General features: G+C 36.3%; 1 protein-coding gene across 1 annotated transcript in view; it reads right to left on the reverse strand.

Annotated features, from left to right (window-relative positions):
- cpped1 (calcineurin-like phosphoesterase domain containing 1) overlaps positions 1-21,824 on the reverse strand; it is a 38,474-nt gene that overhangs the window by 6,775 nt on the left and 9,875 nt on the right. The window contains exons 3-5 of the mRNA XM_088439823.1: positions 14,158-14,330; positions 12,162-12,287; positions 11,948-12,074 (exon numbers count right to left, since the gene is read on the reverse strand). Of these exons, the coding sequence (XP_088295949.1) occupies positions 11,948-12,074; positions 12,162-12,287; positions 14,158-14,330 (426 nt within the window). The remainder of the gene's footprint in view (positions 1-11,947; positions 12,075-12,161; positions 12,288-14,157; positions 14,331-21,824) is intronic.

Genomic DNA, 21,824 nt, shown 5'->3' on the forward strand with positions numbered 1-21,824 from the left:
TTTTCAGCCCTAAAAAGCATAACTAAAACAAAAATTAAAATCTAGAATGGAATAGAATAGAACTCAGTTGAGTGCAGAGCTTTTTTCAATCGACTGTATATTTGCAGGCCACTCCCTGGTTAACAAATGTTTTGCTACACCGCTAGAGGTACTGGATGTGACGTTATAATATCCAGAGAGCAGGCTACACCTGAAATTGAAATGACCTGAAAACAGGAGGGCACATGACTCAAATCACAGTTGCTTAAGACACTTACACAATCACAATCACATTTAGTGATTAAACTACTGAATACTGTTACTACTGTTTAATCACTTTGTAATGACAGTTGGGCTTTGTAAAGGGGTTCCAGATTCAATCTCTGACCTTTAACATCTCAAATTCAGTATTTACCACACCCGTGAGGGTAAAAAATATTGGAACAGGTATAATCCGTCCTATAAAATACAGGATGATCGGCCAGGATAATATTTCAGAGAGGAAAAACGTTGAAATTGGGCCCAAAGAGGATAGAAGTGCACAACTCAATATTAAATGTTATGCCATCAACTATATTGAAAAAGTTTGTTGTTTATTATTCAGCAGATTACATTCTGGTCTATGGGCATGGGAACGTTTTGAATTATTCTGGAGTTTAGAGCAGGAAATAGGGGTATGCAATTATGTAGCTGCATTTTCTTCTAAACTTACACCCGTATTTAACGGGTGCTTCCAAAGCCGGTGCTTTCCGCAAAGGTTAGTGGAACTCGGAAGTGCTGTGCATCATTGTAATCTGGCAAACCAAGCAACATACTTACAACCAAAAAAAAAAAAAAAACATACAAATAAAAAAAAACGAGCCAGGATAATGCAGACCTTAGATCAATATATGCATCTGAATGTAAGCTCGTTGATTCAGAATTTCAGCTTTTTTTCCCCTCACCGATGACTTTTTGTACCAGCTTGGATTTTGAGTTTACAAAAAATGTATACAGTAGATGAGATATATCTCTTGGGGCACAGAAGTGGTGGGGAAGTTGTGCTCTACTAATGTATTTAATTGTCCATCTAGCCAAATGGGAGCTTATCATGAAACACTGCAGGCTTTCTCTCAAGGTTTATCTGAGAAGTGGACTGAACCAAGAGACAATTCAAAATCTATGTGTTCTTATTGAAACATAGCACAGAACTGTCCAAGCATTAGTAAACCTGAGTTTAATAGAGCATGTTTATCTCAGGGACATCGATGTACACGACTTACATAGCTAGCTGCTTGCCACCTGCGTCCTTGTCTGCTCAGAATGAAAGCGATCGGTAGGCCTCTCTATGTAGAGACTATCTTGCTTGTGACTCGCATTTGTTAACAAACTTGCAAAAAGGCAAAAAAAAAATTATGGAAATAATATTGCTGTTTGAAAACGCCTGCAGGAAGGTTACTCTGTTGGTGTGAACTTGTAGATGACAGGAATACTAATCCACTAAAAGCATATTCATAAAAAAAACTGTTGGAAATGAATTTGAAGGCTAATTCATAAACAGGTGCCATTATCGAGGAATTATATTAGTTGACGATGGTTTACCCTTTACAATTGTATGGCAGCTTGGAATAAAGGTCTGATTGTTTTGTTGTTTTTACATTTCAATACTGACAAATTTTAACCCACTTTTACGTTGGTCCATAATGATAACATTTTAATTAAAAAATACATGTAGAGTGACTCCTAATGTTACGAATGCGACAGTGGAAGATTTTTTTCCATTTCCATTCTGATCTAGAAAGCAGGGATGAACTACTAAATGCTGGAGAGGGCAAACATTTTTTATTAGTGATGTTGGAGGGTGGGGGGGGTCACATTTATTCAAATATGTGCACACATGTAGTTCATTTAATTTTCACGATATATTTCTTAAAACATGTATAAACGAGCCACTCTGCTAAGCCAATTCAATAAAGGTTTGAATTAAAAACAAAAGCAAAAAAAACAAAAAAAAAAACGGATACTTTTCTAGAGCAAAGGGCTCTCACATAAAAATGGCAAAAAATACCAATTCAAGCTGGACAAAACAGCTGAATATCAAAACAACTAATTTATGCATTAAAAAAAAGGGTGTATCACTCAACCTTCTTTTCAAATCAGCAAAAAAATCATAAAGCCTGCTCACTTTGTAGTATAGCCCAATAGAGGACATAGTGTAAGCACAACTATTGCTAGTCTAGTGGTGACTGGTGACTGGTGATATTACATGCTCTGGGTTGGCAACCTGTGGATTTGCAGACAGAGTAAATATCTAGAATTCATTTTTACTCTAAAAAGACTATATTTGATGCTGAACTAAAAGCAAAGCAAAATGTAATCTTTGTTTTACTTTCTTACAAGTATAACGTTTACTTTTGAATAAAAAAAAAAAACACTGTTTAGGCTGGGATGACATATACTCTTTAAACGTAAGATGTTTTTTTTATTTGTTTTATTTTGGATAACTTCCTGTTTTTAATGGAAAAGAATGAATCTTAATCATAATTTATTCTGGATTTTTTTTTTAGGCTTCGTACAATTTATTTATCTATTTATTTGATGACCCATTCAGGGTGTGTTCAGGGTCTGCATGAAGACTGTAGGCAGCCAGTTTCCAATCCCTGTATTTAAAGGGAAGTTGCCAAATTGTGCTGGGAACTAAAATGGACTCTGTGTCCAGACACAGAACCAGAAACAGTGTTCTACAATTCAGGGCACATCATTTTAGAGTCTACTTTCGATCCTAACTTTCCATTCTACATTAATCAGTGTGTTGATGAGAGCTCTGGAATTTGCAGTATGAAAATCTACATAGGCTGCTATAATTCTCCGCAGGATTGAAAGCCTCACAGCGGGTGGCCTTTGATGCTTTTGCTATAGGTTACTTCTGCCTCGAGGTTAATGACAGCTGGCCTCCTTCTGGGAAAAATAGCTTTGATTTGACAAAGACAAAATATGAAACAACTCATTTCACATCTCCCCGGCATTAGCGGCATACATCACTTGCTATGCATTGTTATCAAAGTTCCTTGCTGTGCAGTTGGTGTGGGTGGCCCTCTGGGACTTCAAACCTTTAAACGCTCGAGTCGCTACTGTAGCCAACAAAGCTACATCAAGGATAAAAATTACTCTCATTTACTGACGATACCATAAAAAAAAAAAAAAAAAACAATTATGTGCTGTGAAATACACTATAGAAGCATACTAGGTTCTCGCTACAGGGCGATGCAAGTACATGTCTCCGGAACACTTTTCTTGCTGAGTGGGTAGCTCCACGAAAGAAAACATGCACACGCTGTGCTGATAATTCCTCCTCTTGTCTGGGTCTCTGTGGAAATCCTATTTACCTGTAAGCCACAAAACAGTCCCGCTTCTTTTGTGCTTTTCTTTTATGATAAAGACTCCCACGTGGGGACTGGCCTTTGCTTTAACTAGTAAAAAGGGAACGGACTAAGAGAGAGAGAGCTGTTTGTGCATTCAGAAAAAAAAAAAGTACAGAGTAAGCAACTACAGTAATGAAAACATACAGAATGCGAAGGGAGAGCGGAGGCATTATATGCAGTCAAATTGAATTCTCGGATGGGTGAGAAAATACACATAAATGAGAGCAAAGCACGTTTGGAATATGAAAAAGTGTTTTTTTTTTCTAGTTATATAGGAGGCTGATTGCAACCAAGTATTACACCATCGCTGAATCTTTTTAATAATAGGGAACACTGTTTGCTGTATATCCCTGCTGACAATGACTGCAAATGATAGAATAGATTAAAGGCACCCAAAACAAAACCCTTCATGTATCTAATTATGTTTGATACCCAAAACCCTTTCTTCAATGAGGCCTTTTTAAAACATCTCCCTTTCATCTGCTGGTCACTGATTTGCCAGCTACAAGATGGGATTTACTAATTGTGCACGGAGTTCATCGCGACCAGACAACCTCGCCTTGTGAGTTAATGGAAAGGAAGTCATTTAGCTTCAAGGTTGTCCCCAGCTTCTCCTATGCAAAGTGTGCATTTTGTACAGAGGAGCCATTGTCATCAAAGTGCAGCAAAATGATTACAAATATGAAATGGCGTTGGGAATTTGCATGACAGAGGGATGCAAAATGATGAGATGTGTTGAGGCATCTTCCAGCCACAGCCTCCAATAAATCACTACGACCCATCAGTCATTAATTATCAAGCATCCGTTTCCTATGGTTACACACAAACACCCACACAGAGACACAAAAGAGGCTTGAGAAATTAAAAAGTCTGATGGCACACATGTCTTTAGGCTATATGAATATGGTAGTGAATCCTCTTCTATTTCCTAAGTCATCCATGTGTTTCTTCCATCACCATGGAATTTGGGGGCCTCTTACATTATACAACTAACAACATTCGTAAAATCATAAGCGCATTTAATGTTTCTTCTTCCTTTTGTTTTTTAACTTATCCAAGGTGACATCTTTAACATATGAAGATTGAAGTGACAAACATTGACAGGATATTCGAAATCTTGGATGACAAACATTTTTTATTAAACGTTTAGTGAACCCAACCCAAATTTTGCACACAAAGCGAGTTTCCCATTAAAATTAATGGAAATAATATTAATCTGTTGCTACCTGAGAATTAAGTCATGTTTAGCTTGTTTTTAAGGGTTTCTGCAAAAAAAAAAAAAATCTAGATGTGCAATAATCAGTCACTCGACCGCTTAAATGAAATCTGTGATTAATCGATAATTATTTTTGATAATCAATAATTTTTTTAGAGACCTAAAATGATTCAAATCCTTAGAATTTCAGTAGCTCTACAGTTGATTTTTCAATCTTTCATGAAATAGACTGATTATCCCTAATTAAAAAATAAAAAATCTGCTTATGATAAGTTTTTTCATTAATTTTCTGACAATATGGCTATACAAGTCAGTCATTAAATATATATATATATATATATATATATATATATATATATATATATATATATATATATATATATATATATATATATACACACACACACACTTTCAGTGTTTACTTTCACTTTCAGCGCCATTTGAAAAAAAGTACTTTATTCAAAACATTTTTCATGATCCCATTTCATTTAGTCAAAACGGTTTTTGAATAAAGGGAATGATTCATCAATGAATGGTCAAAATAATCAACATTAAGCAATTATTGTAATAATTGTTAAAATCATGCTTGTATCTAAATAAATTCATTATTGTTCTTTTGTTTTTAATGATTAAAACTCACTCGAGAATCTGTGTTACAAAAAATAGTTACACCAAGTGAGATTGTCTTTTTTTTTTTTGTATATTGCAATACAACTATTCTGACTAGTGCAATTCATTCCAAAAGTTACTTTTGCATGTGTTTCATTCCCAAATTTAACCTTTTCATCATTTACGGGGGAATGATATTGGGATTTTATATCCACCTTTGGCCAAATGTTCAGAATTACGTTCACAGATAAAGGAACAGCCATTTAATTTATTTGTAGGCTCTGTACTTCATCATTGCTAATCTCAATTTTTGCTTGAAGCGCGAGGAACACAACAGATACTCTCCTTGATACTCTGAGAGATATTCTATAGCAAAAAACAAGAGCATTGTTCACCCTCATCATTAAAACAATAGGGTTAAAGGCTTAGCACTGGTTTCTTATCAATCCCTGCTGGGTGATAAATGTGCCTTCCCTTTTGAAAAGTGGAAGACCCTTGCTGATAATGAGACCCAGTGAGAAGAGAGTGAGCGACAAGGAAAAGGAAACAGAGCCTCGGCAGAACAGAACACGCCTTATCTCGGCCGCTAATTGGCTAATGTATGTACCACGCAATTGCTAGAATGGGATTGCTGATGACTTTTTCAGCTGCGCCATTGTTTCTGTTTAATATTTACGCATATGCTGTTAAGGAATATACTTGCAGTCTTTCTGTATGTAATCTAATTTGCCTGTGTTTATATGATGAAAATATTCTGGATGAGAAGAAACTCCCAGAGGAGAAAGTGAAAGGTGGGAGTGAAGGCATAGGATTTAATTACAGTTCTCCATCTACTGTATGGCGAGAAGAGAATTTGAGAGCCCAAGTGAGATTCCTGTTCTCCAATTGTCTCTTGAATAGGACACAGTGGTCCACAGCTACGGGGTTTCGGTATTCATCAAAGAAAAGTCTATCCGACTTACTCGACAAATATGACAGTAAACTTGGTGCGTGTCTGACTACTTTTGCTTGCGGCAACAAAAATGCTGGCTAAACTGCACACATTGCACGGAGAAGTTTAGTGTACCAACAGTAAAGCCCGAGGGAGCCTTATTTACAATGATTACAGGTATGATGGTGATGAAGCAGCATGAAAGCACCCTCAGGAACAATGCAAAACTTCCTTTGGAGTCATGAGATCAATGTGGGAGTGGTGCCAACAAACCATACCCACGGTTGACACCAACTATGACTTCAAACTGAAGTCTTTACAGTACCATACATATGGCCTGATTCAAAGTTTAAAAAGAAAACATGAAGACGAAAGGCTACAAAAAGAGATGTAAAATTTAATATCAAACAAATTGGTGTCACATCCCAAACCACGGTAAGTGCTTGTGCAATTAAAAAAAGGGACTGTGTGATGCTTTAGTAGCCCGATAGGGGGTCATTACGCAGAAACAGCGTATCATTAATATGAGCTGGAATGCAGTCAACAGTCCCGCGGTGTAAGTGCTCACTCTGACGAGCCAGACGAAGACTAATTGGTGTTGTGCCTGTTTCCAGTGCAGCTGTGGTGCTAAGATAAAATATAGATACATATAAATACACACACACACATTATATATTTTATATATATATATATATATATATATATATATATATATATATAAATACATATACTGTATATTATATATACAGTGGGCCCCCGGGTTACGAACTTAATCCGTTCAGCGGCTACGCTCGTATCTTGAATTGCTCGTATAGCGGGCAATCCAAGCCCATGTTAATTCGTGAATGCGTGCAACGCGCGCCGAAGCCTTAGGTAAAAACGACACACTGTATACATATATTAAAATTGAGTGACGTAATCTGCAGTACACTTACATTATATAATAAATACAATGGATAAATAGCTTTTACCTTTGAAACGACGAGACTTGAGCTGGGTGTAAGCAGAGGGGGGCAGAGTCCAACGCTTAAATTTAACACGGCGATAGATATGCTATTGGTCTTACAGTGTTACAGTAACTCTTTCAGTCAGGGTGCAAATCACGCAGATACTAAAACATCATCCTCTTATTTCTTTCTTTACCGCTGCTAGTAATTTTAGAAGCTATGTCTAACAGATAAAGTTTGCAAAGTCTTCACAACATTCCGTTTTTCACTAATTTTCTCTCCTTCCTTCCATCCTGTCCCATCAAGCTAGATAAAGGCGTTCGGCCAATAGCATATCGACATTTCTGTGATTGACGTGTGACGCCGGCCAATAGCATCTCCGTGAGTGAGACCGGGTGACCTTAATCGACCAATAGCATATTCGCATCTCCGTGACTGACTGATAATTATTCGCACTTTTTTTTTAAACGGTTGGAATGTATTGACAATTAATTTTAAAAAAAACACACATTTAAACCAATGACAATTCTTTGTCCTGCAATCGGCACATTTAATTTCATGTCAGCTGTTTTTCCCTTTAGCTGTACAAACACTACACTTAAATGGTAATATATTTAGACACCGTGAGTGAGACAGTCAGTGTGACGTTGTAAGACCAATAGCGTTCACGTTACTGCCACAAGTATCTATTGATGAGTGATGATGTCGCTACTGTTGAGATTATTGACGCAATTAAACGAGAACATTTCTATATACTCAATGGCCGGCATGTTGAATTGCTCGTATGGCGAGAGGTTTGTTCGTAAGCGGAGGACAAAAATCTCCCTGATCCACGCTCGTAAGGCGAATTGTTCGTAAATCAGGGTGCTCGTAAGCCGGGGGCCGACTGTATATATATATATATATATATATATATTATATACTGTATATATATATATATATATATATATTATATACTGTATATATATATATATATATTATATACTGTATATATATATATATATATATATATATATATTATATACTGTATATATATATATATATATATATATATATATATATTATATATATATATATATATATATATATATATATATATATATATATATATATATATATATATATATATATATAAACGCTAGATTGTTTCGCACTGTACATGAACCCTTCTAAGAGGCTCAAGGTGTATGTGAGTGTGTGTGTGTCTACGCACATGTGTATTTAAACGTGCATGTGAGTGGGTTCATGTACGTTTGAGGTTAATGATGCTGCCCTTTACAGGAATGACAGTACTGAGCATCACAGTACAAGAGCACATCTGGAGGCTACAGATCATAGGGTGCTATGGTGACAATAGACACATGGGAGGGACATGTCTAACTCAGCACATGGGGGGTAGGAGGGGAGGTAAATTACTATAAGCATTATATATCCGGAAGAGACTTGATTTAGCCTGGACAAGAGACACAGACTAGAAAATGAAAACATTTCTGGTTTGTGTTTCTTTGCACATGCAAAGGTTTCAATATAACACAGACAACCCAAGGATATAAAAAACAAAAGCTGTTCCTAAACAATGATTTTATTTACCAATGAGGGGAAAATACAAACATATCCAAAAATGCCCCCTGAACCTCATAGTTAGTTGTGCCACCTTTGAATTTGTGTCTTGTCCTTGATCATGTTGCGTGTTCTACGCAGAACCCTGGTGTGGTAAATGTCCTGCACTGGGGGTAAGGCTGCTCCACAGGTGCTCTGTGAGGTCTTGATCACACACTGGAGAGAAATTTGAAGTCTTTCACCCTCTTCACCTCAGTCCCATCGATGAATAGTGGTTTGTGCGGCTCCACTTGCCACCTTGGATCTATGATCAGTTGTTTTGGATTTTATCAAATGCTGTGCCATTTTTACACCAGATCAAAAAGGCTGCAGACATTTTGTGTTTTTTTATGACAGTAGTGGCTTTCGTCATCCCATGGATTTCATTTTTGGCCAGTATCAGTCCTATAGTGGAGTCATGAACACTGACCTTAACTGAGGCCAGAGAGGCCTGCAGTATTTTGGGAAGTTGTCCTAGGTTCTTTTATGATCTCCTGGATGAGCCGTACTCTTGGATTAATCTTTGCCCACTTCTGGAAAGAACTGTTCCCAGTATTCTCTATTTGTGGATAATGGCTCTGACAGTTCGCTAGATCACCACAGCTTTGGAAATGGCCTTGTAACCTTTTCCAGACTTTTCAATCATGTTTTTTTTTCTCATTTCTTTTGGAATTTCTTTGGATTGTGGCCTGATTCATTTATTCTTGAGATTTTGTAGCTTAGTTCACTTCAACATATTCTGTTTAAGTAATTATTGAATCATCAAAAGGTGGTGACAATAGGGGTTGAGTGTGGACTGTGCAATTGGACTCAGCTTTCTCAAATTAAGTTTGTATTCTCCCCCACCTTGGTAAATAAAAAAAAAAAAAAAAACATTTACAAAACTATTTTATATATCAATGGGTTGTCTTAGTGTAAATGAAAATTCGATTCCGTAATTGAAACCTTCAAGAGTGCTAAATATTCAAAAATACACAGGAATCAGGAAGCAGGCAAATACTTTTTTCACAGCAGTATACAGTACTTGGGCCAACGATCATTACATACCAGCCTTATGCCAGCATTTGCTAATAATAAAATAATATTTATGTAGCATGAGAGAAGAGATGACCTATTACCCAGTGGGTCTCTAAGGAGAGTGTGAAAAATAGTTACAACATACGGGAGCCACTGTGTCAATAAAAACTATCTAAGAATGACTTTTGAAAATAAAGCGACAGTGGTGCCTCGACATATGCAGGGCTCAAAGAGTTACTTAAAAAAGTATTCAGATAGAGGTACTCTTATCTGCTAATATTTGCAACATTACATACATAGTGGTACTGATGAGACTTCATTACTTTTACTGAGAAATTTAAGAAAAAGCTATCATTAATCTAGAAATATGCGATTTTGTCTGCATTGAATGATTTAATTGGCACCTCAACAATGTTGTGCCACCAAAAAAAACAATAAGAGTAATTCACATGATGTGAAAACATTCCTTTCTCATCTGAAACACTGAAAATATCATTGCAATCAAATGCAGGCATGAGCGACATATTGTACACTGTTTTGAAAGTCAGCAGTGGCATGAATGTCATCAATATTTATCACCTTATGCGCTGGGTGTAAGTATTACATGTCCTACGGCAAGCCCCGTATGCAGTTTGAATGCATAACTGCTGTCAAGGCGTGCGTGAATGACAAAGGACACATTCAACATGTTCTACAGAGCAATGCATCTACAGTAATAACCTGTGTTTTTTGCATATGAAATGAGTGTACCCTTTTAATCATTAACCACTGTTTGTTTGTAGGAGGAAGCCATAATGCGAGAGGGGTCATCAGACCAAAATGCGGCGACATGGTTAAATACATGCAGACATAATGAATGGGTAAATTAATTAATACTCTCCCCCAACAGTCACCTTGATAAATGATTGAGAAGAAGGTGCGTGTGTCCGTATAAGAGGCCCTGTCAATCAATTGTGTAAAATTGGCCCAAGAGTGTGACGAGCAAGTGTGTGTATGCATGTCAAGTAAAGACTTACCGTCCTTGAGTGTTCTGTAGCAGTTAAAGGCTGTTTTAAGTCCATAATAATGGAATTTGAAGAAGGAATGACTTTTAGAAAGACATTATTTAAATCAATTGCAGCTGTCCTGTGTGCATGAAATAATCCTCTTCTGTGATTTGAGCAGCGTATGATTCCTCTGGGCAAGGAATCTTAAGTGTGCTACAGTTTAGATTTGCTGCCAATGAAGAGGGCTGACAGAAAGCTAAGACGCTACAAAGTATTAAGACAATATATTTTAAACCACTTTACAAATGTCTGAAATCATCTTAAAGTATTATATTTTACCGTACTGGATGAGACAGCGGTTTAAAATAAGATTTATCATCTTAATTTTGCCATGAACCTGGTAGCCAAAGAACAAAATGATAAAATCATTTTCAATTACGTTTCCTGACATTACTTTGATATGCCAGGCTGGTCAAACTGGCATCAAAATCAAATTTAAAAATAGTGACTCAGCTTTTGCATAGCAAAAATGTATCACCACAAAAAGACAGGCAAATCCAGTTTGTATTTGTAGTCTAAATGCTAAAGACATAGCCTTTCTTCACCTCAAGCAATGCTTCCCAATTATTTTTTGCAAAGCTCCCTTGGGGAAAGTGAAAACATTTTGCGCCTGATTTGCTGCAACTATAATTAGGATCATTATCGATAGAAATTGTAGGAGTATACCTAAAATTGGATCCTTTTTAACATTAACAAAAGAAAAACGCAATATCAATCAACATTCAACAAATGTTACTTTTTTACAAAGTTTGTACAGGTTACAGGTTAGTATAAAACTGAAGAAAATTGCAGTGCACAAAAGTGCCTGAAATAAAAAAATATGTCAATCCTTATTTGAACTAAAAACATTTTTGAACATGAACCATTTGATGTTGAAGGAAAAAAAAAATCTTAAATAATAATAAATGTAAATTGATCTGGAACATTAACAGCATTAACGTTTTTAAACATATTTTAAACGTTTCAACCTGAAGAAAAAGGTATAAAACATTGTGCAGATTTATTTTTTTAAATCACAAAGAAATAATCATTCATGGCTGCATCAAACACGTTGACAATGAGTTGTCAGCCTTTGTTTTTGTTACTGTTAAATATGTAACATATGCAAATGTACTTGGAAATACATTTGAATAATTTTGAGTCTAAAATGTTTACTTCACATTAGAATAACCCATGAAAGAAAAATATTGGCCTTGTCTTACCAGCTCTCTTAAATCGGTCGATCAGGTTTTGTCGGACTTCCTTCTGTAGATTAAAGTAATCATCGTCCTCATCGGGCTTCTTTATATACAGCGGAATGTGTTGGAACACCAGGATGTGTTTGGGCCCCTGAACAAGGACAAACGTATGACGATTCATCAAAGTATAAGTCTCAATGAATATCTTCATTGTGCTAGGCTAAAAATAACTTTTTACAGAGGAAGACGAGACTTTGCTCAGCTGCTCATCCAGCCATTTTTCCTGAGCCTCCTTGAGCTGAGGGCAAGCAGAAGCATCGTAGAACAGCTGGGAGTTAAGAACCAGGAAGAGGACTCCACCCACCTGAGACAACAGAAACAATTCAGTCAATCCATGGTCATTGCACATGATTTCATGTTTTTAACCGAAAGAGCTACAGGTACTTCAGCCACTAAGAACTTTCGGTGTTCAATTAATAGATAATTTGCTGTTTGTATTTCTTTAGCGAGCAGATTAGATGAGTCTGAATCTAAATACTTCTTTTTGGTTGTCCAAAGGACACAAATTAGCACTGCATTTTTAACACCAGAACATACATTTTAAAAATGTACAGACATGGCAACATTTGTAGTGCAGCACAAACCAAAACAACAAATCCCCCTTCAAAGAGTGTGCTATCCTTTTACGTATGTTATTTTCTTGATAACCACTCATCCAATCACCTTAAAACCATTAGTTCGATTCACCGGTTAGTAATGGAGGGAAAAAAACGATAAACATTTAAATGTCATGTTGATGACGTCGCCTAATCTGCATTTTGATAGCTCAACAGTCAGTGGAGAGGTAAAAGTGCAGACATCTCATTACGTTCCTGCGCAAACACAATTAACAATTTCCAATGAGTTCCAAATCGGAATTAAACCTTCATTAACCCCAAATGGGACAAAAATAGCACAAATTATAATCCGAAAACAGAACCAAGTGACAATGAGGTTACATGCTAAAACCGTTGTACAAACATTGCAGGAATCTTAAAAAAAAGTATTGCGGTGAAGTACATAACACAAAGTGTGAAGAACATCATTATTAATGGGCGAGTAAGGAGACCAGGAAACTTTATGTATTAAAGTAATTGTGCTTTTCATGACTTGAGTACTGGTATCGGTCTGAAAAACATGGTATCGAACATCTCTATGCTGTAAGGGCATGTTTAATAGCAAACAATAATTTCAGGAGCACTCGCCAAGCTCCATTTTTTCCATTTTTAAAAACAATGTTTCCATAGAAAAGTTCAACACATATAACCCATTGCCCTCTAATATTAAAAAAGAAATTAAACATTTACGGTACTTAAACTTTATGATGAAGGGATCTGTACAGACATGAGGTCTAGTTAAATATTCTGGGGTGCAAGATAGTTTGACATGCTGGTTGGCCACGTACGTATGTGTCAGAATCAAAATTTTGTGAGACTTTGGTGATATTTTGTTTTAGAAATTTTGATGAAATTAGAGCTGTCATAATTCAACTATAGAAGTTCAATTGTATTCGCATAGGTGTTTGTTTCATTTGAGATTATTCAGCACCCATTCTAACTTTATATTGCCAAAATCAATAAAGTCAGATTAAAAGCATACAATTCATAACACTATTCACCACAATTTATTTGCAAGTGGTCACTATTTCATTCAAGATTCATGAGCTTTATTGTCATATGCATAGTAATAACACACAATGAAATGAATGATCAAACTTTTAGAATATTAGTAAATATTACACTAGAGAATCTGATGTTAGATGCAATGGTCCTGTATTTGTCACTTTGGACACTAGTTATATATTTATCGCCTTTGTCTCACGTGGTCCCTTGATGTTTTTTGTTTCATTGGTCCGTTACTTTGTACATAGGGTTAGGCATGCAATGTTGTTTTCCAGTATTTAAGTCCGAGTTGCTCAGTGACACATTGTCAGAAGCACTTATGCTGTCTTCCTAGTTACCTTCCAGGTCTAGTTTTTCTTTGATTTTTATATATGAAGACTTTTTTTTTCACCTTTGTTTCCTGCCTGCTTCTGGGTCCACAAATTCTGCTCCTGGTGTGACAATGTGCATGTAAATTCAAATGTTTTTTGAATAATTTTACTGCGACTATACATTGTACTGGAACAAAATATATTTTATGTTATATGTTTTAGGTATATTTACATAATATGAGTGGTATGAGCAATTACTTACCCAGAAGCTGAAATAGTCATCGCCCCATGCGCTGCAGTACTGCACCACTGTTCTGGGGGTGGGGGTGTTCCCAAGGTCATGATTGCCACTGACGAACACTAGTGGGATAGAAGGGTCTGTCCCTTTCAATGCCCCCTTTAGATCTCGCTCCTGATCCTCTCTGAAAGGGGTTCCTCGGTTGGGAAAAAAAAGGGGCAACTTTACTCAATTTAGAACAGGGTCATGGTCTCATCATATAGATTATAAAACCACAAATCCATGAAGAATAAATCTTGACAATGCTATCTTGGTTGAACTACAGAAAAATGTGACCGTAAGTCATACAAAAAGTAAAAACAATAGTGTGAAAGATCAAAGTGTTGATTTGGGGAAAAAAAAATATTCCATGCTAATGGTGGAAGCTTAAAGAATGATAACTGTACTGTCAAGGTTACTAATTACTAAAATTGTGTCTGGAATTCTAATAGAATATTTCTAGGGTAACCTTGGCAAACCCATTGTCATTGGGCTGAATGGAGTCTGTAGCTAGTAGCATTTATCCAATTTATCTTTAGAAGGCAGACAAGGCTATTTGTGTTACACCAAGTTAATGCACTCAGCCGAAAGTAAACCTTGGAAGGAATTCTTGACTGCTTTGTGAGCTACCGATATTACCTCATAAAATCCAATCTCTATGCATTAACTTCAACATGTATCACAGCTGAAGGTCTATTGTGGGGGTAGAGGTCCATAATATGCTTTCTGTGCTAAGCAGAGTGCAGTTTCATTGCTTTTTGTTAAAAATAACACAAGTGTTTGTTTTACACATTTTTTTAAAGCTTGTTAATTAAAGTGTAACTTTTTTTATGGAGCCATAAAACTTATAAAAACAAAGTGAAAACTGAAAGGGAATGGGCCTTGTGGAAGGTGGAAGCCATTCACTATTGTCATTCTGAAATAGTTTTTAATATAAGCCTTATGTAAGGGTCATTAAATTTGAATTAAGGCCATTCAACAATCAAGAAAGAAGTATGTGGACACATTCATTTAAAAGCATTATATACTGTATCCGGAAGTGACAGATTACAAGCCATGCCAACAAAAATTTAACAAATTGTTTTTATCATGTATAGGGCACACTAGACTACAAACCGCAGGTTATGATATCAGATATTTCCGAGAAAGATGGTATAAGGAAGTTCTTGTTTTAAAAGGTTTTTCAAACTTCCTGTTTTCACCAACATCATGCCTTCAACACAAAAATGCCAAGTGTGTTTATAAATGAGCAGTACCAACACACCTTCAACACAGATTGAACCTAGCTGCATGTTTACAAATAAGAGCAACGCCAACATATTTTCAAGTTTTTAACATAACACCAACACATTCGGATTGTGAGAATGTTGCACCAACACAACAGTATCATGCCTTTGCGTTTGATATCGAAGAGTCCCACCGGTGGCGAGTAAAAGAGCAGTTTAAGGTCAAACTCAACACTTTAATACCTCGGAGATTGCTCGCTGGCAGGTTGTAAAATAAATAAATAAATAAATAAATAAATACATAAATAAGCTATAGATGAACCACAATGGAATATAAGCCACAGGATTCAAAACCTGAGGAAAAAAGCAGGGCCTGAAATTTATGGTAATTATTTTTTTAAGTGCTTTTTAAGATGATGACAGGTGGAGGTACTTGTTGATGAATTACTAACACACTACAAAGCCTTATTTAAACGCAGCATCAACATTCACTTTGTATGGTGCGACCAGAATTGGATAGTATGTGTGATTAAACCAAATGTTGGAAAGAGGCCCCACTTATGGCTCAAGTGACCACTTGTGACTGGATCTCATTTCCGTGCTCCATGTAAAATTATGAAGAGATTGAATGGACATTGAGTGTGTACATCTGCTAACATAGGTTACGTTATGGTTGTATTTACATCAGTACAGAAATTGTGAATAGATGTTAAAAGACTGGGTTGAACAGAGCCAAAATGCTCAATATAGGCAATTCACAACAATTTCCCCAAAATTAAATGGGGGGGCAATGTAAGAGATGCAATTGGCTCTTTGCAGATGATGGGGTTTGTTTGTCTTTCACTCCACTGTGACCTATAATGATCGGCGGGCCAGATGGCACATGTTGGGTACGAAAGGAAATCACGATCTTCAAGCTGAGCTGGATGTAGACAACCAAGTCATTGTCAACAAAAGTGAAGCGAGGTGTTACTTAAGTGATAAAATGAGGAGTTTAGAACACAGAGAAAATATCCTCTGCTTTTTCAAATTAAGAGTTGGTGGACATTGTAATATGATTAGGGTGCCAATCAGCAGCCATAATACCAAATTTTCTTGGCATGAGTTGTTTTTCTGAATAGCTGACTGACTATAGTCCTAATGTGGCTTCATCATTTCATCCATCACACTATACAGTGTATCTGTCACCAGCATAATTCCAGCCTCAGAGCAGAAACTGTCGCACTCATGAGGCTGGAACGGGAGATAGGGCAGAATGCACAGGTTGTCATTTGAAATGCTGAGGCAAGTGTTGCACCTGCTTGCTCTGTAATAACCCTACAGTTACACACATTTGGATTTTAAATAGAGCAATTCTGCAAATGCATTTTGAGTCAGCATAACATGCTGATGTATTGACTCCACGGGGAATAATGTTTCATATCCAATGCAACCTGTAATTATGGGAAAGCATCCACCACAAATCCAGATATAGCACAATTCACACTGACTCAGTGTTTACTTTTTAAGGTACCCTTTTACTACTGTAAATTTCAGACCATAGCCGTTTCTTTTTTTTTCTCACACTTTGAACCTTGCCACTTATTGTCCAATGCAGCATTTTTTTGCCATCCACCAGGGGGCAAACCCCAACAGTAAACAAAGGGAGACAGAAAATGACTATCAAAGTATAAAAACAAAAACGTGTACCATGGTACCATGTACCATCTTTCTGCGTAAATATCTAATGTTACAACCTGCGGCAAAAATAGATTTTCGGCTACATTTTTTGTGGGTGCAGCTTATAAAGCGGTGCTTCTTATAGTCCAAAAATATGGTATTTTAAAAAGTGTAGTGTTGCGCTTCTCAAAAGGAGGTATGGGAACACCTGGGGTATGTGAGGGAACTGCAGGGGCCACGTGAGATTTTTACCAGGATTTCTACAGGCATCAGCAAATATAACCTAATATTTTTAAAGCTCTTTTTAATGCAATTCAAAACAAATGTAATGGCCATATCTTACTGCATATAACAATGTTGGATGTAGGTGACAAAAACGGTACACTTTTCAAATTAAGAGCAAATTAACTGAAACATGAAGTTGGTTGTGTATTTCAGCCCATTTTGATTGTATATTTTAAACTTTTCACCACTCCCCCACTGTATATTTGTCATACTCAATCTTGGTAAAATAGTGACTAATTTGCTGTGTTCTATTCCTTTATTTTGTGATGTTTTATACTAATGTACATTGTCATTAGTAGTGGCAAAAAGACAATGGCTCCATCATTAAAAAAAAGTTGAAAATAACTTTGGGGAAACTGAGGAGCCAAAGCTCTACCATAATTAATGAACGAAAGGTCTGCTTCAAGACAATGTCCAGTGTATGTACGTCATTGTAAATTTGAACAGCACAGTATTTTAGGAAGTTGCCCCCCCCCCATCATATAAGTGTTGAAATGTGCTAAGAAATAAGTAGAAAGCAGGGTTGAGATCGACAGTGATATCAAAGCACTCTCAAGGTCCTCTGGAAGAGTGAATGTGAATAAACATCAGTTAAAACCATATACCAGATGGGCTTTTTCAGAAGCTGTGGTGCCTTCTGTTTCCTGACATCGCAAGCTGTCTGCCTCAACTACACCAGTGAGCGAACATGTCCACCTATCACACTCATTCAGGAGACCATTAATCTACATTTGAGACACCTTGATCCATCTGGCAGTCAGAATGAGAAATAATAAAAACAGATAGTCTGGGGATAACAGACTCAATTCACTTTACCTAAAAATATGATAACATACAGTACTATGAATTTCAAAATATAAGCCGCAACTTTTCTTTCTCATGATTTGAGCCCTCTGATTTATAGTCCAGTGCGGCATATCTGTAGGTTTAGAACCAGCCACCAGGGGGCAATCCTCCAGTAAAGCAAATGTGTGTATCTGTTCAAGATGTCAATTTATGGAATATATATATATATATATATATATATATATATATATATATATATATATATATATATATATATATATATATATATATATATATATATAAATAAACATAAGAATAAGATCTTGTATAAAAGTGTCAGGTATAATTGATAGATATATGTATTCATGTGTATATGTATGACCGTATACATGAATTATGTGCAATGTTTTTAATTCTTCACTAAAATAATCAATCAATCAATCAATCAATCAAAGGGAGAAAGAAGAAGACTCTATTGAAGTATTGATTTTGAATTTGAACTGCTATTTTACTCTACAGTGTTCTGTTATGCTGAAAATATGTTGGTGCTAAACATGCAATGTAGATGGCTCCAACACCATAGATAAATGTTGACAAGTCAACACAATATCTAGAGCTTTCACTGTTATTTTTTTGTGAAGCAAAGACACTTTTTCCCCATGTGAGTTTTTGCAAATGGTTTCAAACTGATGTGAGAACTGAGAGTGAGTGGATCAAACTTGTGTGATATCAGCAGTAATGCAAAGGCTTCAGCGGACTGTAAGGATGAAGAGGGTTCTAAGCCTGTAGGTGAAGCTTTTGATCTACTAGTCGATCAACATTCCCATCATCACCCATGGTGCTTTGAAGACTTAAAAAAAAAAAAAAAAAAATCAAATACGCAGATACAAGCGGTCAGAATGAGTTCCCTCTAGTTTGGAAGACAAAAGTTAAGTCAGGGTGTGTGGTAGTTTACAAACATTGCTTTTCTTGCAGAGGAAGGAAGCAGTGGAGGGAGGGATAGAAATAAAGCTGGTACATTTTGCTTTGATAAACACATTTATGTGTCATTTAACAGTTTCCTTACAGGCTCTCAAATATACATAAACTCAGCTCTGTACATGGATTTTATTAATCTATTGGAAAGCAGTAAAAGGGGCTTTGCTTACCTTGCAGACCATTGGAGAATCCAATTAGCACACACAACCACTTCCCTTAAAAGCAACCGAAAGTCTCTATGCCATAGCAAATACATTCAGGAAGTGGAAAGGGGAAAGGTTAGAAAAGGTAGAGCTACATTCTGCACGTCCTCAAAAAAAGTTTGTGATCAATCCTGTGCAAAGGGACCAATTGAAAAAAATGGTTGCACCAGTATAAAGGTTTGCAAAGAGCTCAGTCCCCTCCCCTCAAACATATATATTTTTTGGAATTGTTGAGCAATAAACTGCATGTATCATTCTCGATCAGTGAATATACATGTGCCTACACATATACATGACGCTAGCAAGTAAATCCTTCGTTGTTTGGGGCTGCAGTCATCAAGCATGTCAAGCTCTATGGAATGCCTGCCCCCGATACTTAAAAAAAATCAGAGTGGTACACTGCATTTTTTTTTTCAATTTCTGTGCCAGAGGACCCAAAGAGAGCTATACTTCACATTCATGAGCTTTACACACACCTGCAACAACAGACAGTGCTTGTCCTACTGTACCATGAGGAAAATGTTTATACATCCCTAGAGACAATTGTGACTCCTTTGCAGTGCTCATTAGGAGGCTGTTAAGTCCATCATGTTTCTCTGATTTAATTAGTTCACCAATTTTATCTTCTCTACCACGACACCCTGCCACCATGCTTAACCACCCTTAAAAAAAATTAGTGAGCGGAAAAAAAAAGATTCCAGGGGGTCAAAATAGCAGACTGGTAGATTTTATTACCCTTTTACCTTTTTGGCCAAGTTCATTATTCCCAACAACATGATTAGAACACTCTTCTGTGTATGAATCAAAAAAATGAAGGCAATTGGTCAATCTAATAGGAAGCAAAAACATCAGTGTGGGACAGCCATAAGAGGAGCTCATTTAAAAGGCCGAAGTCTATTAGAGGATGCTAGACAGCTATAAGAACTCATTTTGTGAGGTCTTGATGATCGCTGTGTAAACAAGCCCATTTATAGTGTATTGTTGCAGTGTGACTTCTGTTGAAAAAAGGCCCTGGGGATAAATATATGGTCATTTTACGTGGGCTATATAAATGCATACGTAGAAAAGCGCTTTCACTACAAAAATGTTGACCCAAAAAAAAGAAAAAAAAGATTCCCTTCAGTGGGAGTCTTTATCCATTCTATCAATACATAAAAACAGACCAGGGCAATATATAGATTTTTTTTTCTAAAAGACAGGAGTTGTATCGTCAGTGGTTTGGAAGTTATTATGGTGGGTTTGCAGCGACAGACATGCAACAAGTGCAACATTTTTTTGAAGGTCATAGCAACAAAAAGGAGCAGCACTACGAACTTATTTCGGCAACTAAAATTGAGGCATCTACCTGAATATGTCAAATGTAGGGCTGGGCGATAATATTGACATATCAATATATTGAGGTATGATGTTCTGTTGCCAATATATCATGTATTGGCTTTGAAAATGGTTGACGCCATTTCGTAGACCAATAATTTTGACAATTTCCGTTGGAATGATCTCAAATTTTCACAGCTAGTGTAGCAACATTTCATGTTTTTGTGTGTAACGTTTGGCAGTTCTATCTTTTCAGGTTAAAAAATGCCGTTCACTTCAAAAGAAAAGGCATTTTGCGTGTTTGAGTATGCTCGGACTCAGTCAGTGAAGACAGCGCAGCGTGCCTTCTTCACAAATTTTGCAAAGAAGGCGCCAACTACAAAACAAATTAGGACTTGGCACCATCAATTTCTTAAAAGGGCTGCTTATGCATACCTAAATCGCCAGGACGGCCATCAATGTGTGCAGAGTCACAGGCGCCGCTCATATTGAACATTTATGAAAATCTGTCATAGAACCAAAAAATATTTGTACTTTTCTGTGTAAATTTAACCAATAAAACCTATGTCCTTCAACATAAAGTGTATTTTTAGTTTCATTAAGATCTATCAAGTAGTTTCCGAGATATGGGCATTTAGAATGGATTCTGGAACACCCTGTATTTTTTTTTTTTGATAATCTGCTATGGGGTGGCCTTCACATCATGATTTTTGTCATATTATGAGCAGTGTTTTACATGTAAATCATTTCAAGCGCTTCAAAAACACAACGTTATATATTACAATACATTACCTTTCGAGTGAAGCAATGTTCAAAAGCAAAAGTGGAGGCAGAAGAGGGGGCAGCAAAAAGCAGAAAACGAAATTTTGATATGAAAATATTAGCGAGCAGTAGAATCTCATGTTGCGTTTATTTCAAATGGGAATTTCGAGATTTAAAGTCTTGTTTTGTTTTATTTCGTTTTCTTTTATATGCCGAGTAATTTTTGTAATATGAAGGAAAAAATGTGTTGGTTTTTGGTGTGTGTGTGGGGGTGTATATATATATATATATATATATATATATATATATATATATATATATATATATATATATATATATATATATATATATCGCAGTTTTCACTTATCGCGAGGGGTCCCAATTAACCGCGAAAAACGAGGGCTCACTGTATAACATTATAGAATAGAATGGAATAGTT

The sequence above is a fragment of the Hippichthys cyanospilos genome, chromosome 17, assembly GCF_059441005.1.
Source record: "Hippichthys cyanospilos isolate Australia breed blue-spotted pipefish chromosome 17, RoL_Hcya_1.0, whole genome shotgun sequence".
NCBI classification, from domain to species: Eukaryota; Metazoa; Chordata; class Actinopteri; order Syngnathiformes; family Syngnathidae; genus Hippichthys; species Hippichthys cyanospilos.